Consider the following 23641-nt stretch of genomic DNA (forward strand, 5'->3'; position numbering starts at 1 on the left):
CTGGTTAGGGGCAAGGGATTATGTGAACAGTTGGCAGATAACAGCTTTCAAAAGGTAGAAATCAACCAAAATCTGTTGCTGGTTGATAATAATCAAGCTGAAGGTAATCAATCAGACTGCTGGTTGACTGAAATGACACATTTTCTGCAAACAGGGGAGTGTCCTTTGAGGTTTGATAGAGCGAAACGCAGGTATTTCAGACTTCAATCAATTCCTTATGTCTTGGTTCATGATTTTTTGTTTAGAAAGGACCATAGTGGCATGTTACTACGTTGTATAAGTGTTGATCAGAGCAGCAAGATCCTGGAACAGTTTCATGATGAAGGGGGTCACTTTTCCCCAAAGACGACAGCTTATAAAGTGCTGAGGGCAGGATTCTATTGGCCTGATCTGTTCAAAGACGCCCATAGTTGGTCAAGAAAATGTCAAAAATGTGCATTATTTGCTGGCAAAGAAAGGCTGGCAGCCTTACCTTTGAAACCAATTTTGGTTGAGCAGCCATTCGTGAAGTGGGGTATTGATTTCATAGGCCCAATTAATCCAAGCTCTAGTTCAGGTCACAAGTGGATTATTACAGCTACGGATTATTTTACAAGATGGACCGAAGCAGTAGTATTAAGAGAGGCGAATGAATCAGCGGTACTTAATTTTTATGATGATTTGACTACAAGGTTTGGTGTTCCTGATTCAATCATTTCTAATAACGCATTAGCCTTTGTGGGAGCTAGAGTGACTGAATGGGCGCTAAAGAAAGGTATATATCTGAATACCTCATCAAATTATTACCCTCAAGGTAATGGTTTGGCTGAAAGTACAAATAAGAACCTTTTAAGGATTATTAAAAGAACGTTAGAAGAGAATAAGAGAGATTGGCATGCAAAGTTGAAATCTGCCTTATGGTTGGATAGGATTACTCCTAAGCGAATTATTGGAACATCTCCTTACGTTCTAGTATACGGGAACGAGGCCAAGTTACCTATTACTACTGAATTTCCTGCGTTACAGCTTGCTGATCAGTTGATATTGTTTGAAGAACAAGATCCTCTTAAGTTAAGGTTCGCTAAACTAATGGAGTTGGAGGAGAAAAGGAGCAAGGCACTGCAGGAAATGGAGTACCAGCAGCTACAGGTGAAGAGAACATTTGATAAGAAGGCAAGAGTTCGTCATTTCAGAGAAGGAGATATGGTGCTAAAGTGGAACGTACTTAAGACAAGACTAGGGCAGCACGCTAAGTTTGATCACTTTTGGGAAGGCCCTTTTCAGATTGTTGAGTGCAAGGAACACAATGCATTCCAACTTGCCACTCTTCAAGGAGACGTTCTACCGATTCCTGTTAACGGGATTCACCTCAAGGCTTGCTTTGAGGTATGATTCTATTGCTGCTTTTTTTTTTTAAGGTTAGGTTTCATGCTTTCAATAAATGCATCTGCATACTAGTTTAGGTTTTCCCTAAGTGCTGTCCAAGCACATGTCATTTTTAGTTTCCTTTCCGGGAGTAGTTTCCTGTTTTGTTCCTTAGGTTTTAGGGGTGTCAAGTTGCTGGTCTGGTTGTTTCATATCATACTCACTCATCTCAGTCATGCACACTAATGCATGGATTGAACGCATACATATAGGTTAGTACACGCATGCATATGCATACGCCTAGGGCTGCATTTTCCATGTCATTTTCAGTCTCACTTCCATACATACTTGGCAGCCATAACCATACACACACGCACACATATACTAATCACCTGCATCCATCCAATTCACACATTTTTATGCATGATTAAGATGGATAAATATGAATTCGACTTCTAAAGTTGATTCTACAGTCTGATCATGCATAAAAATCAGTCTAATGATAACCTGTCAGTTATCAATAGACTCATTTGCATGCATCCCAGCTCATACCAGCAACTTTAGGGGTCGTGTCAGGTCTGGTTTAAGTCCAGGGAATTCATATTTTTAGACTCTAATGCCCAATGGATGACAAAAAACAACTGATCAAGGGTCTAGCAGGCAGACAGTCAGCAAAGGTCGCCAAAAATGTTGATCATTTTTCACATACGTTCAAATGAAGTAAAATACATGCTTATTACTTTCAAAGTAATTTTCAGAAAATACATCAAAGAAAAGTATTTTTATTCATTTTGAAATAATGTTCAATATTTGCATGATGGAGTAAATCATGACAGAAATTAAATGCTGAAAGTAAATTTCTCCCACACATCTGACTGTGAGAGTAGTCTCTACGTGCTGACATATATCTATACCCTACTGAAATCAATAACTGAATAGAAGAGTAAAAGGAGAAAGGTTCATGGGCACCAGTCATTGCCTGTAATGACTGGTGATGTGGCATCCAACTGCGTCCATCCTCTCGCTGTTCCAGATCTTGCCCGTTCTGTGCTTCCAATTCCTGCATTCGCAAAGGAGAAGTGGGTTAGATCCAATGGATCTAAGCAATGCTGATGACTCACTCGAATCTCGCATTTACCATCCTACATGCTATTCATATCAGTAAGATACAGACATACACCAGCAAACAGAGACGTCAATTATGAAGTACAAAAGTATTAAAGGGACGATTTGTCAAAAGTTTTGAAATCTTTTGTTTCACTCATACAGTAAGAATGAAAGCCACGGTGATAAGATTCAGATACAGCAAAAGATAAACATTTTCAGCCAATAGAAAGAGTGCATGCTACAAATTCAAAAGACAAATATTTCAGAATTTCAACAGATGTAGTGGCGACATCCAAAAGTCATAGTCTCCAAGTGTCTGAACAAGCAGAGAGTTATTCTGATATTGGAAGCATTGCACTATCAGAAATGGAGGGCCGATGAGCAAAAAGGGCATGAGAGCAATATAAAAGTTCAGAGATTAAAGAACATCAGCATTGGAATGAATATCTAAGATTATCTTATGGAATTTACAAGATAGATTTATAAAGGCAAAAGAGGGACAAATGATAAGGAAGATAAAATTACCAGCAACATGTTATGGCAGCCAAAGTACAGACTCAAATAACTCCACCTCTCAGCAGAAGCATAAGAAAAGGTCAGAAAAGTGACATTCAAGATTCACTTACAGCATACTAATAGCAGAGATAAATTTCACATGCTCAAATTTGCAATCAAATGAAAAGACAAATATGGTACCTAAATGCATTTTTCAGCTAAAACCCAAAGGAAAAATCTGGTATACTTCCAACAGTAACCAATAAAAAATGATTAACATACAGCAGAAAGTCCTTGTAAGTAAGTTACAGATCTGAGAAGAAAAATGTTATCCAAAGTTAATCAAATAACAGCAGTTCAAACCAATGGCAAAGTAGATGACATCGATTGAAAAGAAGGTGAGAAAATGTAATGGAATGTCACAGTAACATACAGCAGAAAATCCTCATAATAAAACATAAATTTGAGATATATCACCAGTATGCTGCCAAGGAGAAATACGCAAGATGGCTTCTACATGATAACCTCCATCAAATCAACCATTAGATACAAATCTATTGCAAGTATTTTTATAAAATTTTCATATACAGCAATAAGAAGAAGATTAGACATCTGGAGTCACTTTCTTGCATACCCATAAAGTAGTGAAGGTTTATAAAGGAGAATAAAAGAGGTATTGTCACTTACAGCAGTGAACAATAAGAGAGCCGTGTTTTCTTGCTTTCAAACCAAGACAAGATGTCATTTCCAGCATGCTGTTAGAGCTCCAAGTGTCTGAACAAGCAGAGGAGTTTCATACTATTCCAGCCAATGAAGAGAGGAAAAACCCACAAAGAAAATTACTCTCAGCATACATCAAATGCCATATGAAGAATACTAAATGATGGCTACAGTAGAGACTTTCATTTCAGATCTAGTCGTGTGCTTCCATGTTTGTTGAAAAACAAGAAAATGGCGTCAAAGTAACAGCAGACACCACTCTGCTCTCGTCAAAAAATCCATGCATTTTCACTACCACAGTCACGGCTAAGCCATAACAGAGACCAAATATCAGATACCCAAAAAATGGCTTCTTCAGCAACCAAAAAAAATCGCAAATTTGAACTCTAAGGCGGCTAGGGTTAAAAGAAACCCTCAGGCTATCTCACACAGAACGCAAGAATCTCCAAAATGAGATTAAAAGCAAATAACTCGCCTTTCTTTGCATTATACATAAAACGCCCCTTTATCAAATTTGATAAAATTTTCGAGTTCGGTTACATGCTAAAGGCAGAGTTTTTGTTTTTTGCATGTGTTATCATACTACTTAAAACATCATTATTCTTTAGTTGATTTATAATCAATTTAAAGGTAATAATAGTTTTAATACACTTAAGTCTTAATTTTCTTTTATTTTATTTTAATTGCACAAGTAAATATATAAAAAAATTGTAATTATTATTTTATAATTGATATCCTATAAATCAATTATTAAAATAATGAACATTCGTGCAATTAAAAATAATTAAAAGTCAAGAGTCAAGACGAGTTTAAGGAGAAGTTGGTATTTTCAAATGCCAAATTTTAAGGGGTAGCTTTCAGAGTACATTATGGAGTGATTTATGGCAGTTTGGGGAGTTTTTTCTAGTTTTTCTCATGCACGGATGGTGGAACCTCAGTTTGGGGTATTTTGAGCGTGATTTTGGAATTTTTAGTTGTTTTTAATAATGAGTTAACTCATTATTTCGACCCAGCTTTTCTGCTTTGAGGCAGTTGTATTGTTTATATATACTCCTCTTATTTATGGAGGAGGGGTTCAGATTTGGAGAAGAAGTGCTTACGTGATTCCCATCCTTAGCATTTTTTTTGGTTTTTCTGATCCATATGCAGATGTACTGTTTTTGAGGCCTTTGCTCGAAATAAAAGTTTTCCTTGGGACCAAATTTGGAGTTAACAGATTAAGTTGTATGCGTGGAGGTGATTGATATTATTCAAATTGTGTTTTTTCATAATAGACCTGTCTGAATGATGTTTTATCTTGTATATTCCTTATTCGAAATAGCTGTTCATAGGTTTTGAGTCGTGTTTTTCGTTATCGATATATTCGATTGTGAATCAATTTTCCTTTCGTATATTTTCAAGTTATAAACCTTCTCTTAAATTATTGATATGAATCAGCAGATCTTCAGAAAAGGGTTTCTTGTGATTGTCTTATCAAAGCGTTCATTGTGTCTGAGGTATAGCAGTGATTTGTGTCATCATCTTGGTATATCACCTTAGTTCTTTAAGTTTTCCGTGTTTAGATTATTTTTCTTCCCTTTTCCTCTGAAAGTTGATTTTTCCATTAAAGCAAGTAAGGTATCAGATACATCATATAGGAACCGGCCTAGAATCCGGAGGTTCAGTCAAGTTACCAGTTACCCACAACTTTTGGCTGATCCCATGTTTCTCCAAAATCGCTGCAAGTTTTAGGACTTAAGGCAATTTTTCTGGGTGCAGATTTTGGCGATAACACTTATTATACATATATACATTATTTACAAGTGTTTTTTCTTTTCTTTTCTTAGTTGTTTGTTGGGTGGGGACCATTTCTTTCATGGTATATTTTTAACTTCGCTCCGTTTATTGCATCTGGTATTTCTTTTTTGTCCAGTGTCCATAACTTAATTGCTTCTTTATAGCCAACTTCCTGTATCTTGTACGGCCCGATCCATTTAACTTTGAACTTTCCAAGTCTGATTTCATTCTGTCCGTTATACTTCAATACTAACTGACCCGGTTGAAAGTTGTTTAATTTTAAGTGCTTATCATGCCATGCCTTCTGCCAGTTTTGTGTAACTTCGATGGCCCACTATGCTTGCAGTCGTCACTTATCAAGTTTGTTCAAATTGTACATTCTCCCCCTTAAGATTTTCATGTCGCCCAACTTGTTCTCAATTGCTATCCTCAAACTCAGTACCATGAATTCTATCGGTATCACTGCCTCCTATCCGTAGATTAGCTGAAACATGGTATGTCCTGTAGTTACTTTATATGAAGTACAGTATGCCCATAGGGCTGATGGCATCTTTTCTTACCAATCTTCAACCCCAACTGCACAGGATTTATAAGTCACTCCAACCAGGATTTTGTTCGTTGCTTCTGCTTGTCCGTTGGCTCTCAAATAGTATGGGCTTGACAATGAATGATAGATCTTAAATTCAGTAGTAAGCAGTCAGATAACATGGTTAACAAAGTGTCCTCTCCAATCACTTGTCAACTGCAGTGGAATCCCTTACCTCGTAATAATCTGCTCATAAATAAACCTTGTTGTGCTAACTGCCGAGTTATCTGGTAATGCGCGTGCCTCCACCCATTTAGTCAGGTACTCTGTCGTTACCATAATGTATTGACACCTTCTAGTTTTTCTCACCTTCAGAGGTTTGATGAATTCTAATCCCCATCTTTCAAAGAGTTCCTGTGCGTGCGAGGGACTCAGAGGCATGAAGTCTCTTTTCAATGGTTTCTCGGCTCGCTGACATGTGTCGCATGCAATGACCCACCCCTAGGCATCATTGTATATAGTTGGCCACCATAGTCCTACTAGAAGTATCTTCCGCGCAGTTGTATCTGGCCCCATGTGTCCTGCTAGTCCTTCGTGTGCTTCCTTTAGTACCTTTGGAATTTCCTCCTTTAGAACACACCGCCTTAGAATCTGATCAGGTCCCATTTTGTATAATAGCCCATTGATTAATTGAAACGTCCGACTTCTTAGCACCAACTTCCTTCTCTCATTTGGTGGTATGTCACTCGAAAACTGTCCTGTCGATAAATATTCTCCAATACATGTGTACCAGACTGGTAGTACTGTAACATGAAATAGCTGCACGTTTGGAAAATCATCATTAATTCCCTCCGATGGCTCCCCCGATTTTATTCTCAACAGGTGATCTGCACTTACATGACTTTTTCCTGGTTGTACCACGATCTTAAATGTGAACTCCTGTAACAATAGCAACCATCGACTTATTCTTCCTTGAATAATCGGCTTATTTACCAAGTATAGCAATGCCTGATGATCTACGTAGAATACGAATGGAGTGGCCAACAAGTAGTGTCTAAACTTGTGCACTGCGTATACCATCCCTAATGCCTCTGGCTCCGTCGTACTATAGTTTTTCTCTGCCTTCGATAACAATCTACTGGCAAAATATATTGGATGGTCCAACCCGTGGTCATTAGTTTGCATCAGTTTTGCTCCGATGGCATAATTTGATGCATCTACATGAACATGAAATTCTTTGTCCCAATTCGGATAGGCCAAAATCGGAGCCGTGGCCAACCTTGTTTTCAGTCCCTCAAAAGTTTAATTCTGTTCAGCCTCCCATTTGTAAGGTTCACCCTTGCAAGTGAGTTTCTGTAGTCGATAAGAAACTTTTACAAAGTTTTTAATAAATCTCCGGTAATAACTGATGTGCCCTAAAAATGACTTTACTTTTGATACATCTACCGAAGGTGGCATCTCCAAGATTACGCAGACCTTGTCTAGATCCGTCTTCAATCCTTCTTTACAAACTATGTGTCCGAGCAGCTTTCCCTGTGGCACCATAAACCTACACTTCTTTGGGTTCAGCGCTAATCTTGCTTGTCTGCACCTCTCCATGCATTTTCCGAGCGTTGTAATGTGTTTCTCCTCTGTGTTAAAAATTGACCAATCATCTAGGAACGCCTTAAAACTTCCGATAGACATTTTATCAAATATGTGTAAGATAATCCTTTGGAATGTCACCGGGGCATTGCACAATCTGAACGACATCTTGTTATATGCATATACCCCATCTTCCACAATGAATGTCGTTTCTAATTTGTCCTCCTCAGCGATGGATATCTGATTGTACCCCGAGAATCCGTCCATGAATGAACAAATTTCATGCCCTGCTACTTCCTCCAAAATGCTATTTGTAAATGGTATTGGAAACGGGTCTTTAATTGTTATAGCGTTTAGACATCGAAAATCCACACATATTCTTATCTGTGTTGTGTCCTTTTTTAGGGATATCACAATCGATGATACCCAATCACATGTCTGCACTTTAAAAATGATTCCTGCCTCTAGCATCCTATCAATTTCTTCCATGACCCGTGTTGCATGGTTCTTATTCATTTGGTACAGCCGCTTCCGTACAGGTACTGCACCTTCGATCAATGGTATCCAGTGAACACATAGCTTTGGTGGCACTCTTTAGTCTTTATATGTCCAAGCAAAAAATCCTTTTACTCCATGAATATTCTGAATGCTGTCGCCTTCAACACTAGGTTCCAATCATCTCCTACAAGAATGTTCTTCGAATTTTCCTCATCACCCAAGTTCATTGTTTTCACCGTAGGCTCTTCATACTTCATCGGTTTATCTTCACTGAACGTATGGGCTAGTGTTTCATCCATCGACGCTTCTCCCTTCTTTAGTTCACTATACTCCTTCAAGAACTCATTGCTTGCTTTTTCTTCCTCAACACTCAACATGTTGCAGATCGGAAAGACCTCGTAATCTTCCATTTGCTAGTGTAGCAGTCCGTTCATCGAATTTAAGTCGTCATTAGTTGACCCTCCTAATCTCAACACCCCTTCTTCATCTGGTTCCATCCTCTTTTAACTTTGTCATCACTCTCGCCTTCTTCTTTTGAGTCCAACGACACTGCTTCTTCCCCTACCATTTGTGTATGCAAATCGATTATGAATCTCTTGCCTCCTTTCTCCATGGACAGGGTGTTCCGTTTCAAATCGTGTTTTAGCTTTGCTTGCACCAACCACCTCTGTCCCAAGATGGCACCGTACCCTCTTCTCTTCAGTGGGATAACCACAAAATCCAGTAAAAATGGTTGTGTCCCAATTGTTATCGGCTGTGCCATCGAAGTTCCCAACGGCTTTATCCCATGCTAATCTGCTGTGAGTAACTGGAAAGTAGGTGGCCATAGTGTGGGTTGTCCAAGCTTTTTCCAAATATCTTCCGGCAGCACGTTCACCCCTGATCCTCCATCTACAATTGTATCCATCAACACAGTACCCAAAATGCCCATCTCCACTACTGCTGGGTGTCTTCCTGTTGTAAGTGCTAGTAGCATTGGGTCTATTGCCGTTGTTCCTTTACTATCCCTTACATCCTCCGTCACTCTCGGGGATGGTGTCATATTCATAATGGCTGTACACAACTGTGGCATCGTGAGAAGAAGGTCATTTAGTTTAATAGGCACTTTTATTTGCATTATCTGTCTCATCATGTTCTGTTCCACCAAGTTCCTTTTCGAAGTTTCGACAGTGTCTTTGACTTGTGATTTCTTTGCTTTCATTTGCTTTTCTATCTCTACTCGTGCTTTTTGTAACCTTTCCTTATCTTCTTTTGCATCCGGATATTTCGCTTTCCTCGCTTGCTCCCATGTAACTGCTAGTACTTTTTCATCACACGTTTCAATGCTTAATAGATTTACCCCTTGTTTTGGACATTTTGCATCTTCGTGGTCCCCTGGACCACACTATCTACATAGTAGTTGTGCCATCTCCTTCGTAGGATAATCCCTAGCGAAGTGACCCCAAAGATTGCATGCCTGACACTGTATCATCGGCTGTCCACTTGCATCATACTGTATTCGACTCTGGCCTCCGTTGTTATTATTGTTGTTTCCACCCCTTCCGCGTCTATTATTGTTGCGATATCCACTCGAAGTTGCATCATTGCTTGTGTTATTACTGTTGGACGCTTCCTGCATTAGTAACACCTGCTGGTGTCCTTTTGCTTTCATGTTAATTGGGCACTCTTTCAGGGAATGTCATGCCACCTGGCAGATGTCACAAAACTGTTTCTTCGGGCATGAGCCCTTCGTATGGCCATCGTCTTTACAATCCGTGCACTGCAGTTCTCCCTTCACTGTGTTTGGATTCTTTTTCAAATTCTTAAATTCTTTCATCATTCGAAGCATATGTTTCTATAATGCTGGACCTTCTTGTTCGATTCTTCATCACTACAGCTACTTTCAGAGGATGAATCATCTGAATCGGAGGATTTATGCTTTTCTTGTTACTTGTTTTTTGTTCACTTTCTAAATCCATTGCATGAGTATACGTCTCGGTGTATGACGTCGGTGGTACGATCTTCATCTTCTTTTTTAGAGCCGGCTGTAGCCCCTCCACAAACCATCGTTTTTCAAACCGTTTGCTGGTTGGCTTTCCATCTTCTCGACCAACTCTTTTAGTCGTTTGGCATAGGCTTGTACTGTTTCATTCTTCCCTTGCTTAGTACTATATATCTTGGCAACTATTTCATTATCATCCCAAAGCAATTTGAATTTGCTATGAACTCTTTTTTAATATTCGCCCATGTAGTCTATGAGGGTCGGCGTCGGAAAACCAGTCAATTGCCACATCCCGCAGAGTTGTTGGGAATTGTTTGATCAAATCGTCCTCATCTATCATGCCATTTTCCGCCCATATGGTTTCACACGTTTTACAATGTCAGATAGGGTTTGCTGTACCATCACTATTGAACTTGGGTAATTTTTTTTTATGACCTGCCATCGCTACTTTCCTTTGATTCTGAGGTACTTGCTGAGCATCCGCATTGTTCTGAGCACCTGTGCTGTTCAAAGCACCCGTGCTGTTTTGCACACCCGCGTTGCTTTGGATAACAGCCTTGTTTTCAACAATCGCGTTGCCTGGTGAAAGGTTTTCTTCAAGTGAGGTTGTTCTATTCTCCGCCTTTATCCGTTCGTCTAGTGTATCAGGAACGAAGAGTTAACTCTACGCTCGTGCTCCCTTGGTACTCCAAGCCGTGCAAGTTGCTTCCCTTCCGTTCAGACACTCTCCCCTCGGCGTATATAGGTTAAGGAACTCTTCCTTTGTTTTTTCTACCAAATTTAATTGTTGTCGAGTCTCCTCCAACAATTCCTTGGCACTCAGTCTACTAGGTGAGTGCACTCCCTCCATCTGTGCCTCTTTACCCCTTCGGTGCCCTTCGGCAATGTGCTGAAGCCTCTGCTTGCACTCTGCCTATTGTGCTAGAATTAAAACTTCTTGTGCTGTACATATTTCATCTTTGTCTTTTACCTTATTCCTATCCTTGTTAAACAAATTCGGCATTAATCTTCATACCATTTCTTCGTTCTAGGTACGTCTAGCAACCGCGCCAAATGTTTACCAAATAGGGTAAGAAACTTAACACATGTAGTATAGCACGATTCAACACAGAACAAATACTCTATTCATATATGCACTCAATGATTACAATCCGAATACAATGACTACAATGATGATTCCAAAGTCCATCTCGGACGTGTACATATACCTTTCCGAAGGGGTGACTCAAGCGTCACGTGCTCGTTCGAATACTATTCTACCCATCGGCTACACTATACATTTTACCGACAACAAAAATGCCAATACCATCACCGATTGAGAATAGCGCCTAGATGCTTGCCTAAAATGGAAACCACAATTATTGACTTACTAAAAATAGCATGTCTATCACCATGGACCCTCTAAGCATCCCACTAGAGCATGAGGATCACAATGATGGACTGGCTTCACTAACTACCTACCAATTGCTAAAAATAGGGGACATTACAGTGGGAGAGACAACTAGCCCTAGGCTAACTACTCCCCACTGTTGAGAATAAATATCTATATGATATTTTTAATAAGTTTATGTAAAAATATTACGAGGTGCTTTATGGCACTGAAATCTTGAGCATTGACTTTGCCCCAAGCCAAGCTTATTTGATTCTTTGCAAGCTAGTCTCTCTACATTTAGATATGAGATGACTACTCGACCTCACGAAAATCTGTAAGGATTCCAAAAATAGTAATCACAAAAAAGTAGGCCACAAGGAATGATACTAGATAATTTTCGCCAATTTTTTAGAAGAATAAAACCAAATATTCATGCATGCTAACATTTTGCAGAATTATTTCAGGATTTGTGGCTACAAAAAAGGGCACAATCATCTTCTAGAGATAAAATTACTTGAAGGATACCAAATACCAATAGTTAATCTTCCAAACATTGAAAGAACTCAAGATAGCTTCCAATAAGTTGAATGGCATGAAGGACCACTAGGTAACCTGTTAACAACTGCTTATTGCATGCAAAATTGGTGGATTGTACCAATGACAACCCTAGTAATGAATTCTAACATCTTCCAATGATAAACAATGCTTAAAAAACAATCATTGGATTAGAGTTTGGCCTTGGTTTCAAGGCAAGAGCTCACCAAGCTTATATGAGATTTTAAAGTTTTAAGGTAGGAGGATCACTGCAAATTTGTATGAAATGACAATTCAATATTGATAAATACTGAATATTGATTTGTAATTTTGAGTCTGATAATAGTAGTCACCAAACTCCAAAGCGAAGAACATATATTGATTTTGATGTCTTTCCTTAGGATCAGATCTGCATTATAAATGATATGAATAGACGTATCCATGAGCGGAAGGTGGAGACATACCTCTTCATATGTATGTCTCATGAAAAGATGCCTCTTCATGCCCGATCTTTAATTGGGTTTCAACCCTTTACAACTAGAAATGATTTCCTTAATAATAGTACACACACACACACACATAGAATTTATCTGACTGAATCTACAAACCATCAACCTTCCCTCTTAGATAGGGAGGATAAACACAAGATATGATATTACTTCAGTGTTATATTTTTTGGTTCCCAAAACCACAGATTGGAAATCCAAGAGTTTTGCCAATTTTGTAATAGGATTACTTAATTAGTTTTGGCCAACGAACCATCATAACCTTTGGATTCAATTCCCCTGCATTTTATTCTTCGCTCAACCTAGGCGGGTAAATCTGAACCTTAAACCCTGATCACTTGGTTCAAAGCTTTTCTATAGCGAATTTAAACTTTGTGAGTTCTTAAGCTAACAAAATCCTTGAACTTAATCAAATAAAAGTTATATGAATATTTTGAGATATTTACTTGTAAAAGAAATATTATTTAAATGAAGGCAATAGTGTTTGAGTTATGGATATGGCAGAATGTTGAACTTCAAGGCTTTAGACATCAACCCACTTTCACAAAATAAATCGCAGACCAGTCCCTTATCCAATCTTGGGTGAATAGAGTCAGACTTTCTCCAAATTCTTATATACAACCCTTAGAGAGTGATATACTATCCACTACATCTTAGACTGAAGTTTCAATTGGCAACACAAACCATAGTCTAGTTGAATTTAATTTCTTTGGGAAAACCAATTAGACAAAATTCACATAGACAACATTTCGTATGCAAATTATTATGATCAAAGACTCAACTTCTTCACCATTAGTAGCAATTGATTTTAGAATAAAAAATCACAGGGGATTAATCTAAACAAAATAGTCGAACTTCAATTTTCAAGATGAATAAGAAAAACATGGTTCTTGCATTAATTTCGAAAAATAAGCACAATAAGTCCATGCTTCAGTTGCAATATCCTTCCTACCAAAAACTGCAAAAAACATCTATTCTCTTTTCTTATCTATCTATCTCTATATTTCTTCTTCATTCACCGCAGCCTTTTTTCCAAATGACATAGTCTTATTTATATCTCATCTAGCTCGAAGATGTGAGTTTTCAAATACAAGAGTTATTCCTTTTGAAAACTAAATCGCACCTTTTATAAAGCATTATCATGATTTTAATTTGCTTCAAACTAGTTTATTTTAATTTGCTTTTGTTTATTAAATTGGATGTATGATCACAGCTTCTAACAATGGTGTCTTCAATATCTTGACCATCCTGTATCAACAAGAAATTTTATTCTTTTTAATTCATGTGTACGCGATTCTCTGTGATTTTCGGGGCTGTTAATGTGTTCCCAATAATAAACAACTAGATGTTTATAATGTGAATTTCTGGAAAACTGCAAACTGCACAATATAAGCTCTACACATTCTTCTCCCTATTAAAATTTGCTGCATCCAAAACCATTCTCTGCAGTAATTCATAATACTGTTAATTTTTTCTATAATTTTCATCTCATCCCATCATTTTATTATCTTCCTTATGCACTGCTTTATGATCTTCAAATTCTGTGATGACTGTTGCGATGCATATTGTTCTATTAAGACTCTCGACACGTCATATCGCTGCCAAAGGTCGACTTCATCTCCAAAATGACGTTGCTTTTAAAGATGGTTGCTTTGCCGTGTTTGGGAATTGACTTAAACAAGGTTTTTTAAACATTCGATTGTTGCCAGTGATGCTTTCAATTTATTATTATCGCTGGAGTCAGTCCCAGTCTATCATATATACATCTGATTGTCTTTGGAGGACATTTGTTTATTATGCTGGTGACTAACAAGTTTATTCTATTAATTGTCACTGCTTTAAACTCCATATCATTGCCGTAGAATATAAACCTTTGCCATTAGTCAAACTATCAAGAGTGCCATCGATGATTGTATGTGATATTCTAGAATATATATGCAACTGATTTAATATGTGGGACTGTTTTGGTATTCACTGCATACTTCAGATGTCTTTATTTTGCTGTAATCTTCAATTTAGAAAACTTTGTTTATATAATTGATTATCTTTGAACACAAATTTGAATCTTATATTTATTTGGAAGAAGTCGCTGTTTTGATTCAGCACTGATGCCTTGTTAAGAACGCTCTGTAATGCCCTGTACCTACAATTCCTCTAAAAATCAATAAATAGCCACTGGAATGCTTGTACGGATGTCAAATGGAGTGTGTAGACAAGGCTGAAGGCCGTAAGATGCAGGTCGTACGATATGTTATGGGTCACCTAATGTGTCGTACGGTGGGATAGAGGGGATGTACGACTAGCAGTTTGGCCGTACGGAGGTATAAGTGGGTCGTACGGTGAAGTGAGAATGAAGTTGTATGGTTAGCAGAGTAGCCATATGGTAGGGACTATGGGGGCCGTATGGTGAGCATATGGAGGCCGTGTAGTTGAGTATATGGAGGTCATATTGTTGGTTGGGAGGTAGTACGACTTAGCTTGGAGGTTGTATGGTGAGTAATAGTAGTTGCGCGGAATGTTGTGAGAAATGGAGGAGGTACGGAAAAAGAATGATTTCAGATCTGCACTTTAAATTATTAATTCCGAATTCACCAAACAATGCCAAGCAAGAATAGAGATTAGAACACAAACAACCTTCAATTAATAATTGCCAAAAGATGGTGCTCCAATTTGCCAGATTCGAGCGAAGTGTTATATGGAACAATGGAATAGGGTGAGGTTGAATCTCACCGAACCGCACGAGCCAAATAGAGAAGATCTTTCACTTCTGAAATGGCGAACGAAGCTAGAACTCCAATAGGAATTCACAATACAAATAAATAATCCAAAATTGTATATCAACGACTACCTACAAGCCATGCTTTATAACAACCACTTTTTCCCGCGTGTTAACTAACAACTAACATAACAAAGAAATACAGTTATTGCTTCATTTTCATAGGAAGACAGTTATATCAATTATGTTCATGTGAATGAGATTTAACAGTTAGAATCAATTAAATGAAATTCCATAACCAACAATTGAAAACATCATCAATGAATTAACTATGAAAATTAAAATCTACATACCATGGAATTCGAAACTGAAATCAATCTAGGGATGCTTCTGCAAACACCCAGGTTAATCCATAAATATCACGTACGATCAAATGATGATTACCATCCAATACCACTATATCAAAATCAAATGACGATTGCCATTAAATACCACTTATATCAATTAGGGCATCACTTACCGGTGGATCATTTAAGGCATCACATACCACTGTATCAATTAGGGCATCAGATACTATTGTATCATTTAGGGTGTCAGATACCATTGTATCAATTTAGGGCATCAATTACCACTGTATCATTTAGGGCATCAGAAACCATTGTATCAATTTAGGGCATCAATTACCATTGGATCATTTAGGACATCAAATACCACTGTATCATTTAGGGCGTTAGATACCATTGTATCACTTCTTTTCTTCCCATTGTTAACTATGGCAATAACATAAGATTAGAAGATATGCTCATATTCATTATTCATATAAATGAAAGACTAAAATAATAATCTTATAGATATATTCCATATTCAATTGGAAGGTCATCCGGTCTATTGGTCACCAATTACATTAACGAGAAAGGTTTCTTACATCAAAGTAAATAATTGAATTCAACGATATAAATTAATCCATCATACTTTCTACTTGTATAAATATCATAAAAGTCAAAATACCTGTTATCAATAAATGTTTCAGTGCTCAACTTATCTTTATCAGATGCACGTCCTGACATCTTGCTGAGAGGGGAAACATTGTCAGGGGCTTAACCACCCAATCACGGACCTTAAACTTATCCTCACACTTTCTCTAACTAGAAAGGCCCTCCCTACTCGAAATAGACATGGAACACCTTGTCAGCCACTGAGCATTCCTGGTACTTAATCACACCACTTGACTTGACAACAGGGGAACAATAAACATGCATGAACTATTAAATGATTTTTCTTTTTCAAATAATTTAGAATTGTTATGTCATGTCTGATTTTCATTTTTTATTAATGCAGATTTCTATCTCACCTCTTCACCTCTTCCTTGGCTATACAACCGGGTGAATCCCAGGTGTTTGAATCTTAGAGCAACCAACTCTTATTGTTGATCCTCAACTGATATAAGAATATTATATGTTTCTAGCTTATCACATTTTGTGATCTAAGAAATGTAACTTTAAGACTTGGAGAATAAAATATGATAGCATGTCATGGATACTTGACTTTGATTTATTATAAACAACTCTATCTTAGAGAAGGTCTAACCGACGATATGTAAGCAAGATGATTTGCATCATGATACAAAATTGTATCTTACAGCTATAGTAAATCGGAATGTAGTAATATCTGATAATAAAACATATTGAAATGCTTGGAATATGGACACCACATAACCTGGTGAAATTTGGACTAAAATGGAGTCTTGTTGGACGCTAATGATTAGTTCTTCCTCGGAATAAATCTTCAGGCGCAAACTTAGAGTGATTATTAATCATGTCTTCAGCAAAATATCAAATAAAAAAGGCAAACCATTGCAAGGAAAATTGCGGTAGTTATCGGGTGATATGCAAAGAAATCAGAATGAATATGAATCTTGGTTGAACGCTATTAGCCGGCACCTTCACGGAAAGAACTCCGAATGCAATCTTTTTGTGATTTCATTCATGTATTCAACAAGAGTATAGACGAAATGAGAATCATTGTGGCAAAAAATATGCAGGAAAAGAATGAAAGGAAATCTGTAGAAGGATATCTCGTGAGGAATGAGACTCCATGGTTTCTCACGGCTTCCATAATATAAGAGGTATTTAGAAGTCTCTTTGGCTTCCAAGAAGCCTGTTGTGAGGTTTTCACACATCGCCCCAAAATCTTGGGGACCCCCTTTTTAATCGCCTTTAGGGCCAGTGGAGAAGGTTAGATGTATTTCTCACCCGGTTTCAACTTGATTTTCCAGAGCTATCAGTTCTATCCTTAGGCCGAATAAGTTCAAAATTGATTTCAACTTGGCAGGATAAGATTGTGAATTTTGTACTTAGACGATTTCTTTTGAAAATTTGGATTTAATTGTAAATTTGAATGATTTTCAAATAAGGAAATTTTTCATTAGACTTAGGTTCTTGGAAAATCTTATTTTTTTTGGTGAAATAAAATTTAATTTTGTAAGATGAGGTTAAATTGCAAAATCGATTTTTACTCTAGAGGCAATTTTATTTTTTGTCATAAAATTTTAATTATTTAGCAAAATCAATTTAGAGGAAAATTGCAAAAATTGGCTTTAATAGATTAAATTTGCCTTGAAAGCTTTTGGTATTTAATGAAATTGGTAAATTAATATTAAGAAATGGCTTTTGGTTAGCCAAAATTCAATTTCAAGGACGTATTAATTAGCAAACCCTCATTAAATAGAAATTTTTAGCATCCCCAAGGCACCATTCAATTTCGTTTTGCAATTTGTGGTTAATTAGTAAATTAAAAGTGCAGTCTTCATTTTAGAAAATTAAAATTTTGGCAAAGTATTTAAAGTGGGCCACTAACTTAGCTTTAATTTTGGTTTTTTTTTTCTCTATAGGACCAAGTCGGCCAGCCTGGGAGGAAGGTGAAAGCTGCTATAAAGGGAGTCCCCTCCCATTTCATTTTCATCAATTCATTTGCTCCTCATGCTTGGGCGAATTTGAAGCAAGGGCAGATTTCCAGACTTGGGCGAAATTGGTGGAAGGCAGTTTTTTGGTGATTTTTGGGCAATTTCTCCATTGCCATTGTTGGGCGATTTGTCTAAGGGCCAGATTTTTTGCGTTTTTGGGGATTTTTGCTCCACTTTGTGGGCTGCGATTTGTGCCCTAGGTGGCAAATTTTACAGATTTTGCTCCTTTGCTTAGTCGAATTTTGTGGAAGGGCAGATTTTTTTTCATGCTTAGCCGAATTTTGTGGGGGCCGAAATTTGTGGAAGACAAAATTCTGATTTTCTAGAGGGGCTGCAATTTTTATATCAGATTTGGGCAATTTTGTTGGGAGAAGAGATACATATGAAAGTTTGATTTTTGCATAGAAGGCAAGTGTTGGATAAGCTTAGAGGCTTTGTTTTCTAATTTGCAAAGGGATTTGTAATTCTTTGATGTCATATCCCGGGTTCCGAAAAGTTGCTGTAAGATTATTAGTTAAGGTGAAAGTCATCATCTAGAGTTGCAAGGAGTGCTTAAGCTGACATCCATTCTTTCGCTCTTTTCTAAGAATTGCACTACTTGGTTCTTCTTGACTTTTGGTCCACCACTCTACCATCCCGTAATAGGGCGACGAGCATGGAGGATGATAGTGCAAGTAAGAATCCCAAGCGGGCAAACGCTAAGAAAGACAAAGAGGATATGACGCCCAAAACTTCCTTCTCGAAAATGAAGAAAATAACCGATACTAATATCGCTACAGTGGACATGATACGGATGAGGGACAGACTAAAGGAAGGACAATCCCCCTTGGCAAAGAGGATATACAAGAGTGGAATTGTACATGCAGCAGCTTTTCCTCCTACTTTGCCTTGTCCGGAATTGATTATGGAGTGTGCATCCAGATTTGATCTAGCCAGTAAATCCATCATTTTTGGCGAAGGGAAGAGAGTGTTGGCCAACATTGGCGAGCAAGCAATTGAAGAGACATTTAATATTCCCCAGAGCAAGGGCATGACAGTTGTAATGGTGGATCAGGCGGCCAAATCATTTCAAGGTAACCAAGAGGCCTACTTCTCACATCTAAAGCGGAATTGGATACACGAAGGAAGGAAAGGAGTTAACAAATCAACAAGGCTTACAGTGGCAGATTTCAAGCCGGAATATGGCGATCTCATTGTTCTTCTCAGCCGGATCATGGGCCTAGCTCAAGCTATGCAATTCGAAAACAGGATGTACTTCTTCATTGATGAAATTGAAAAGGGAAAAGGAAAATTTGATTGGGCTAGGATCATAAGTGAAAATTTAGAGTTGCAACTTAGAACAGTTCAAAACCAAAGGCAATTCTACATGGGATCCTATCTGTTTTACTTAATTGCTAGATTGTATGAGAGTCCGGGACTTAGGGCCTTAGGAGAGATTGGTAATGGGCCGGGGCAATATTTGGTGCATGAATGCTATCCGCAGCTTCATTTGCACAATAACAAGGATTACAAGATGTTTTGCGATGCATTCGCCATGAAGACAGTAAGGGTATTACAAGGGGCGCCTGCTAAGAGACTTTCATCGGAAGCAGAAGCAAGGATTAAGAAGTTTGAGAGTTGGTTCATCCAATTCCCGCAATTCACATACATTAGAGTGGCAGGAAGTACAGTTTGTCCCAAGAGGCTTCCAAGATACCCGCCCGACAAGGTAGTTTTGATGGAATTGGCTAGGCAGCTTGAGCACTATGATAGAGTAATGAGGAATGAGGGGAAAACAGGCGTTTCCTTCTCAATTATAATTGGCAATGATAGTTGCCCAAATCGGGCCACCTTTGAGGCTGCGGAAAAGGAATTGGAGTGGTATCATCTAGGATGGTACAGAGCAAGGCAAGGATTCGACCCTGTTGGTCTTATCAAGGCATCTCATGAAAGCGAATTTAAGCATGTTCCCACTATAGAGGACTTTTGGGCCAATGCAAAGGATGATTTTCACGTGAGAAAGCTAGCTTTCTCGAGATTGTCGGTGAACATGATGAGAGATATCAGATGGAGAGGCCTTGATATTCCCGATCAATTGGAGGATGATCGTAGTGTGTTGAGAGAAGACTATGAGACAGTAGTTGGAACAGAGTTGAATCCAGTGGATTGGGACGATCATCAGGATCCTTCCTTGGAGACAGTCACAAGGACAGTAGATTTGCATACCGAGTCGTGGTATAATGCCAAGTTGAGAAAGCTACAAAGACAAAAGGTTCTCCTTACTTATGAGATGATGAAACCGAAGGAAGGTCTAGTAGAATCAATCGGACAGCAGGGTGAAGGAAGTGGCCGGCAATCGGAGGCAGTTAGAAATAGCAAGAAGAGGGCTTTGGAGGTAGAGAAAAGCCAAGAACGTTCGGAACCTCCAGCCAAGAGACAGCGGGCAGCGCCGTCAAGGGAGAGTATAACTAAGGCTAGAAGCCAAGAGGTCAATTCGAGTGATAAAGGGGCCGCAGTGGAGGTGAGCTCTGATTCGGAATCAAGTGGCTACAGTGAAAGTACGGAGTACTCCCCTCTCTCGGAGAACCAACAAGGAAATATGGCAGAAACTAGTAGAGAAGAAGATGGGCCGATTGATATTGAAGAGATAAGTCAGGCGTCTAAGGCCGTTGGTGATGCTTTGTTGGTCGAACCGAATCCGGATTTGGGGAGATGCACTGCACCACTATGGTTAAGGAAAATGCTTATGCCGAGAGGCGAGGTGGTAATGGCTCACGCAGTTGATGATATCCAAGGACTAATAGAAAAGGATGATAGCGAGAACCAAAAACAGATGGCAAATACGGTGGCAAGGGTAATCAGAAGCGACAGTGATGGTCACCGAAGGGTTCACATTGCTATACCAACAGTCAATAAGGCAGCGGATGAGATTGCAGCCCAGGAGTACGAAATAGTAGAACATAATTTGGGAAGAAATACAGATGATATGGAATGTGAGGAGGTTCAGGAAGGCATAGCATCAATCAGAGAAAGATTGAGGAAGGCAAACGAAAAGATAGTAAAGTTGGAGGCCGAAAACAAATATTGGAGAGATTGCCAGCCAATCCAACAGCTGCATCGGGCAGCCCTTCCTCAAGACAGCGGGAGCAATTCAGAAGAGGTATCAGCTCAGTTACATGAAGTAAGGGGTTGGATCTATGATACAATCCAAGATGGGCGAAATTTCTTGCCCTCCTTCATCTCAACATTCTAGTCATTGGTGACTGTTAGAAACAAATTTAGATTATTTGAAGAGGAATGGAAGAATTTTCTTCCCATCAAGGATTTGGTTATTCCTAGGCTGCAGGCGTTCATTAGGCTACCGGAGGCATATTTGGAAAGAGCCCGGTTGGTTGATGAGAGAGGATTGAGCATAGTTGAATCTTGGTATGTCGCATTGACTACCAGATTCAGAACACTTGAAGAAATTCATGATGAGATTGCACAACACGGCCCAAGCGTCGACACTTCCATTTCGACCATGATGAGCGACGTTGGGGTGGCGCTTGATTTTGAGGGTATTAGAGAGGAGGATGTCAGTGAGATAGGATTTGGATCGAGATTGGATGAGTTAGGAAAGGCTGCCGTCAAAAGGAAACATCTGAACACCCTTTCCTCGCTCAATGCTTTTATTGGGTTTGCAAAGGAATATGAGAAGGATCACGAAAGGATACTACAAGCAGCAAACAGCATGGCAAAGTCAGCAGAACTCCGAGCGAAGCACACACCTTGTCCTCCTATGGAAGAAGTTAACGAAAGGCTAGCTAAGTTCATTGCCTTAGCTAAAAGAACAAAAGAAAAAGGAAGAATTATATTAGAAGATCATCTTATGTAAGCCCAAGTGGCAACTTTCTCTTTCTTCTAGAATAGGACAAGTGTTTGTTTCTGATTGGCCACCATTTTGGTGCCTTCTCATTGGTTGCCACTTTTGCACTTTTTTCATTGGTCCATTGATGAGGTGGCATCTTCTCATTGGCCGATGGGGTGGCAACCCTAATTAGGGTTTTTGGATCCAATCTGGATCGTCGATCTTGTTTTGATCTCTACCGTCCATTATATTTTGGACCTCTATATAAGGCCATTGGCTCTCATTTGTAAAAGGGGGGGGTTGGAGAAATTGTTGCGAAAATAATACCAAAGTGCTGTCTTTTTCATTGCATGTTGACTAAGAACATTGGGTGTTATTGCATGTTTTCTACTTCCACATAGTTAAATTTTCTTTTCAAGTTGAAGCAATTTCATTTCAAGTTGTTAGAGTAAGAGTAAAATAAAATGGATAGTTGCATGGTAGCTTTGGTAGATGTTTGATAGGGGTCAACACTAGGCCACTAGCATCCTAGCGGCTGGTTGGGAGGCTTTGTGTGGTGATCTAGTTTACTTACCTTTGAAGCGTTGCATCTATGGAGGTAGGGCCGCTGGTTAGCCTTCATTAGATTCGATCCCCGTCCATCTGCTAACCTTCCATTCTTAGGAGTAGGAGTAGTTGAGTAGCCAAATTTCATGCTTAGAAGAGGTTAGTTAGAGAAGTAAACTAAAACATCGGCATTCTCACCTTCCATCGCCATTTACCCTACATTGCCATCATCGCGCCATCAACATCATCTAGCATTCACACTGAACCACCATCTCCATTTTCTCACCAAGATCCAAATTTTTCTCAAACAAGAAAACGTAAGGCCGCCTACGTGATTACCAGCAAATCACATTGATAAAACTGAGCGAGTATCCAACGGTGTAAGGAACATTGGAGTTATACTCATGTCCCATGAGAGATAACTTTTCAAGAGAGGAATTGTGTATTTGATATTCTGTATCAAGCATCCAATTACTAATATGTTATGTAGTGACACAAAACTCGCATCAACATTATCTGGCGCTAGAAGGAGGTCAAGAAATTTTCCTTTTTGAGAAACTTTCAAGATAAGTATGAAGAAGAATGGTGCTTCCTAGATCAAATCAACCTAGAGCAACTTGGAGAACACTTCAGGATCACCTTGTAGCCAGTTTGGGCTCAATTGCTTGGGAGGAAAGTGAAAACACCAGAGAGTATTTGGACACCATTGAAGTATTGAATCAAGAAGAAAGGAAAGCAAGAGCTATTGAAAGGAGAATTCAAAGGAAGTTGGAACGCCAAAGAGAATTGGAAAGGAAGCTTGAGAGAGAAAGAAAGGCGCAAAGACAAGCTCAAGCTATTATCAAAGAAAACTCGAATTAGAGAATCACTTGAGTCGGGTCTGAACTATATTCAAGCTGGATAGAAAGATTGGATCTTTTTCCCCTGAAAGATTTGAGAGATTGATATCGGATAAGAGACAGAGGATATTGAGAAATACACCACACCAAGAAGAAGACTTACTTGTGTTAGAATCTCCCAAAAGGTCAAGGAATCGTCAGGTAGCTGATATCTCAAACTTAGCTAGCTCCTCAAGTGGTCAAACAATCCAAGCTTTGGTTAATTCGCCAGTTCAAGTTCAAGTTCAAGTTCAAGCCAATCAACCAACA

General features: G+C 38.7%; 2 protein-coding genes across 5 annotated transcripts in view; one reads left to right on the top strand and one right to left on the bottom strand.

Annotated features, from left to right (window-relative positions):
- LOC149543483 (uncharacterized) overlaps positions 1-23641 on the top strand; it is a 160292-nt gene that overhangs the window by 75488 nt on the left and 61163 nt on the right. The window lies entirely within an intron of this gene.
- LOC149543484 (uncharacterized) lies at positions 2107-3967 on the bottom strand. 2 transcript variants are annotated; one of them, XR_016355239.1, is made up of 2 exons: positions 3634-3967; positions 2107-2404 (listed from the first exon to the last, which is right to left on the bottom strand). XR_016355239.1 is itself a non-coding variant. In XM_089796291.1 (2 exons), exons 1-2 carry the CDS (start codon positions 2983-2985, stop codon positions 2111-2113), a joined length of 303 nt encoding a protein of 100 aa, XP_089652417.1. In that variant the 5' UTR covers positions 2986-3396; the 3' UTR covers positions 2107-2110. The 2 variants fall into 2 exon arrangements, 1 of the variants encoding a protein (XP_089652417.1); XM_089796291.1 differs by lacking the exon at positions 3634-3967 and adding an exon at positions 2977-3396.

Source organism: Cupressus sempervirens, chromosome 8 (genome assembly GCF_028749045.1).
Source record: "Cupressus sempervirens isolate cs-2001-9-10 chromosome 8, ASM2874904v1, whole genome shotgun sequence".
NCBI lineage: Eukaryota > Viridiplantae > Streptophyta > Pinopsida > Cupressales > Cupressaceae > Cupressus > Cupressus sempervirens.